The sequence below is a fragment of the Alosa pseudoharengus genome, unplaced genomic scaffold (genome assembly GCF_046254945.1).
Source record: "Alosa pseudoharengus isolate Yale_2024_CS ecotype anadromous, Long Island Sound unplaced genomic scaffold, YU_APseudo_1.1 YU_APseudo_1.1_scf_10, whole genome shotgun sequence".
NCBI lineage: Eukaryota > Metazoa > Chordata > Actinopteri > Clupeiformes > Clupeidae > Alosa > Alosa pseudoharengus.
Genome location: NW_027468565.1, coordinates 32,949,721 through 32,954,985, shown reverse-complemented (window position 1 = coordinate 32,954,985; position 5,265 = coordinate 32,949,721). Strand labels below are relative to the sequence as shown.

Here is a 5,265-nt window from a genome sequence, read left to right as displayed (position 1 = left end):
GCACATATCTGTACATGTTATTACATTGCTCATAATACATAGGCCTAACCATATTTATTCTGCTTTTTTAAGGTGACTGCTAATACACTGCACATATTTAATTTGTATTGCTGTAAACCACGTTCTGTAAACCAACTGTATGTCTACACTGCACTATATTTCTTGTCCTGTAGTATGCACCACCTGTCTATATACGTTGTAGGCTATATCACATTGCACTTTTCTGCTTTTTGGCTTATCAAATAGCAACGCAAATACATTGAGATTAGCAAATGATAATACTGATAGGCTTTAAGGCTCTCTGAGGTTTTTGAGCTAAGATTAATCACATGAAGTCTTAGGGATAGACTTAGCATAAGATAGCAGCATTATACGGCACTTACTTCGATTTCCAACCACCAGAAAGGTTCATACGGAGCCGCCCACTTTCTCCTGAACGCAAGGTTTCGCCGTTTCTCCACTCTGGCTGCTTTGAAACCCTATGTGCTTCCGCGATACGCCACTAGCCTCTCTCCGCTTGGGTCACGTGCCATGGAGCCCAGCGACTATCTGCGAGCGCGGCGCTGCTCCGGTCAAACTGAGTGCTGAGTTGAAGGATGGAGTCGTCGGTTGCTGATGGAAGCGCTGCTGCACTCGTGGACTACTACAGGCTCGCCCAAGAAGCAGTCTGAATTATTCGCAGTGAATAATTTGTCCTTCTCATAAGACTTTGGATATTACGTACTTTACCATGAAGACCAATTTGATTTTGACCGCTGCGCCCAGTGGTTATCCAAACAGCCAAACTCACTCCGCGAGCGGGCGTAGTACGGGCATGTGCTCAGGACGTTTCATACAGCGCTGATCTAGTATTCGGTGGGAAATTCGGAATATTATTCCCCCAGCCTTCGTGGTCAATGTCGTGCGTTTTGTTTTTGTTGTAAAGGGGAAGATTCCGCAACCATGAGGTTTGTGTCTGCGAACTTACTTGCCCTGTTCTTTCTGTGCACTTGTTCTAGTGTGCTCTACGTCTGGAGCAGATTAGAAGACAGACTGGGAAGACACAAACGGGGGCTTAATGGAGCCGGAGCTCATTTCGCTTATGGTAAATCTGTGGACCTTTCAGCAAGAACTTTCAGGGCACTCCTCGCTGTCCCATCCGCTCAGAAATCGCATAACTCTAACAGAGTAGAGAGTCATAATTCCAGTAATACGAAGGATAAAGCTATTAATGCATCAAATGGGGATTATCATAGCCATGTAACTAAATTGACGTCGAATAAACGAGAAGCTCTGCGTCTTACCGAAATAATCGAAGACGGAATATTTTGGAGTCAGACACTGGAAGATTATCTCCCAGTAGGCTTCAGTAAAGAACATGCCCAGGCGTGGAGACAGAGAGCCCGGGGCAGCCTCGTTGTCTCACTGGAGCCAGGCTGCGGCAGGGTTTCTAACCAGCTGGCCACTTTTTCAGATGGCAGTAAAGCATGTGTGCGTTATGGGATAAACGCGGACCAGATACAAGGAGAAACTTTGTCCTATTACTTGGCTAATCTTCTCGGCATCACAAACATACCGCCTATCATCCTCTCCCGACTGAACGTTGACGGCGAACAATGGGACTCTGTGAGGCATAGAATTGATGGCTTGCAGTGGTCGGCAGGAGCGATTGTGTCCCTAACTGAATGGGTCGCAAACCTCACAGGAGTCGTTACACCTGCGCCTCTGCGGCAGGAGAGCAAGGGTCTTCATCCTTTGCTGACGGAGCTTGAGAACAAAACGATAGCGGGCCTGGTCGAGCTTGTTCAGTGGACTGACCTAATAATGTTTGACTACCTAACAGCGAACTTCGACAGGCTGGTTAGCAATCTCTTCAGTCTGCAGTGGGACGCCCGGGTAATGGAGAGGGATACCAGCAACCTTCTGAGAACACCGAGCGGGGATTTGGTTTTCATAGACAATGAAGCCGGCCTGGTGCACGGGTACCGCGTGCTTGATATGTGGGAGCGGTACCATAGCAGCGTCCTGAGCTCGGTGTGTTTGTTTCGAAAGGGGACAGCGCAGCACATAATAGACCTGCACCGCTCCAGAGATACGCGACTGCGGCTGTTCGAGCTGTACCTGGACAGGGAGCCGTTAGCCCCAGAATTGGGCTTTCTGTCCGACGAGCACGCACGGACATTGCAAAGCAGAATTGACAGACTGTACAAACACATAGTGAATTGTAAAGACAAGTACAGTCAGTTATAGACACGGTATATTCCTGTAAAAACGCCCCTTTTACTGGAAACGGACATGATGGAACAGAACATGAACATTTCAGTCGGATCATAAAATATCGGACTGACTACCTCTTGTGGGGGAATATAACATGTATGTTAGTTCTTTACTGTGCAAGTAAAGTTTTTGAATATTATTTAATCAAGCCTTAAATGTATATGGATTTGCATTAAGGGCATAGAGGGTTTTGTTGTACCCATTGCTCAGTGATGCTGTACAATAGGAGAGGTGAGATGTAAAGTTGAGGGTGACATGTGCAGCCAACTCAAGTTGGGAGACAATGTGTTCTGTTGTAAGGAACCGAGTGGCTTTTTACCTGGCACATATCATAGAGTATTACTACATATATTTCACATTCAGCATAGGTAAACAGTTCATATGGAAAACATTCACTTTAATTCCTCTTCGGACAAACAGTGCGGTCAGTGTTAGCTTTACACCAAATCTATACAGTTTTATTATTCACTACTGAAGGTTTTGCACAATTTCAGTTTTTTTAATTGTTTGAATTATTATTGGCCAGAGTCGCTTACTGATAAATCACCACCTCATATTGAGTGAAGAATTCCTGGTGAAATTCAGGCTTTGTCTTAATAATGCTGCGACCAGACTTGTTTTATTTCAGTTCCTTGTGCAAAATGCAAAAGCAAAAAGTCTCTATTGTAAAAAAGAACTCCACTTGAACATTCCAAGCCTTTTTCTTACTGAATGAAAATCTAGTTTCCTCTGCTATTAAAACCGTTGGAGACACAAGTTGTTTCACCATAGAAAAGAATTATTGTGTCTTGCCACATTCTTGTCTCCTACTCCTCTTCTCAGCCGAATCCTGTCTCTGTGTACACTACAGTGCTGCCTTTGTAATCCTCAAATGCCATGGCCCTCATAGTCTGTCACCCAGGAACTTCAGCCCTCCTCGCCTACTCATGACCCTGAACACAAGCCCAGAGTTCCACTGGTCGGTCCACTCTTCCATGGAAGCCAGTAGGCAGGGAAAGGTCATCCTTTGTGCCTACCTAGTCACTGAGCACTTGTCACCAAAGAGCTTTTTTTTAACCAAACACTGCTCGCCTGGCGTGACAAATTACGAGAGGCTTAAGGAGGTGTTAGTTGAAGGATGTAGAATAGATATTTTATTTATTATTCAAAGCACGATGACAGCAGCAGAAAACTGTGGGTTATCTTTAATGTTCCATGTGATTGGGCATAGGGGGGGAAAGCCTTTCATTGTGGTTGTAATGCCAAACATACAACACCGCAATGCATTATAAGGGTCTGATATATCGGACTGGACTTGTCATGGTACTATGCTTCTATCTATTCTACACATTGACCAACACCAAAGAGGCTGGAGCTGTTTTAGATGGTGAGGCTTCAGAATACAGACCACTGCTAGGCCCTGAGAGTGACAGAGTTATAAATTCTCCAAATCCCTTTGAAGTTCACCATCTCATTCCACACCTCCCTCTCTGTTTCTCTCATGCTCTCTGTCTCTCTTTTCCTTTCCCTCTTTTTCTCTGTATCACTCCATCTCTCTCTTGCCTTCATCTGTTTTCTTTCAGCAGCATGTTTGTTCATGTCTTTAGGGTTTTTCACACTGCTTCTTGCTCCGTGGGGACTCTGGGAAACAAGACGGAGATAAATTCTTCTTCCTAGAAAGATGGCGAGCTTAAGCGGTCCCGCCTCTGAGAAACGCAAACCCCACTGAACATGAAAAAAAAAACACTGATCTTCCTGCCCCCCGGCAAAGAGTTTGATCAGGTGTAGCATATGTGGTTGCAGTAAACAGACCTGTTAGGACTGAGCTATGGTTGTTTTGACTGCCAGGACACTTTGTTATGACCATTGTGAGTGCACTATGCTGTACCATGATGTGACAGCATTCACTGGAATTGTGCTGTGCCTGTAGAATGGTACTGTACTCTGACTACAGTAGTATACTGCACTTCTACTGTATACTACTTCACAGCACGTCATGCAAAGTGCACTTTAAAGGCTCATTAAATACAAGGATCTATTTTAATACGAAAAGGGAGCTTAAATCAGGCTTAACCATTCTATGATTTAACTGTTGTCTTTTGACCGTGCTGTGACCATGCTCTATACTGCACTGGAGCTGCAGTAGGTGACAAGGGGAGCGGTGTGCTGCTGCGACCGCAGAGCTGCTGACGGCACCAGGCAGTGGAGGTCTCAAGGCACCAGGCAGTGGAGGTCTCAAGGCACCAGGCAGTGGAGGTCTCAAGGCACCAGGCAGTGGAGGTCTCAAGGCCTGCATGTAGCCGCTGCGCTAGCCGGCTCGCCCCAGGCTCGTCTGTTGCGGCCGGCCCTTGTGGTGGTTGGTGGAGATTTATGCCGTTCTGTAGACACTGGAGGATTACAAAACAAAAAGCTGAGCTGAGGTCTGCACCCTTTAAGCAGACAGAACCACCACCAACTCCCCCCTTCCCTCCCCACTCACCCACACCCTTTTCCACTCTCTGCAGTTACAGCTTGGGCTTTGCCTCCCACTGTCTGTGCTGTTCAGATGGAGGGAGAGAGAGAGAGAGAGAGAAAACAAAAAATGAAAGTTTGTACTTTAATGGCTTTAATGACTTTTTTTGCGTCTGAAGAAACCTTGCATGTTTTATTGCACCATCTTGTGTTGGCGGTAATTACTTTTGAGGTTAAAACCGTAGCTGAGTAAGCTGGTGCCTCGTGCACGTGTGTGTGTGTGTGTGTGTGTGTGTGTGTGTGTGTGGCTCCATGCTGAGACAGTCTAGCACCACACCCAGAGCCCAGTGCAAACACCCCCATCCCAACACATTTACACACATAAACTACTAGCACACACATACAGACACATGAATACAAACACACACACACACACACACACACACACACACACTCTCTCTCTCACACACACAGAATCACAACCATGTAATCAGACTCACACTAACACCTACACACATACACATTCTGTCTGTCTCTCTCTCTCTCTCCTACACAGACAGACACATACACACTGACACA

At 45.9% G+C, this 5,265-nt stretch overlaps 1 protein-coding gene across 1 annotated transcript; it reads left to right on the top strand.

Moving 5' to 3' along the window:
• Positions 1-558: 558 nt before the first annotated feature.
• LOC143106206 (four-jointed box protein 1-like) lies at positions 559-3,020 on the top strand. The gene has a single exon (XM_076270426.1). It carries the CDS (start codon positions 943-945, stop codon positions 2,227-2,229), a length of 1,287 nt encoding a protein of 428 aa, XP_076126541.1. The 5' UTR covers positions 559-942; the 3' UTR covers positions 2,230-3,020.
• Positions 3,021-5,265: the final 2,245 nt, after the last annotated feature.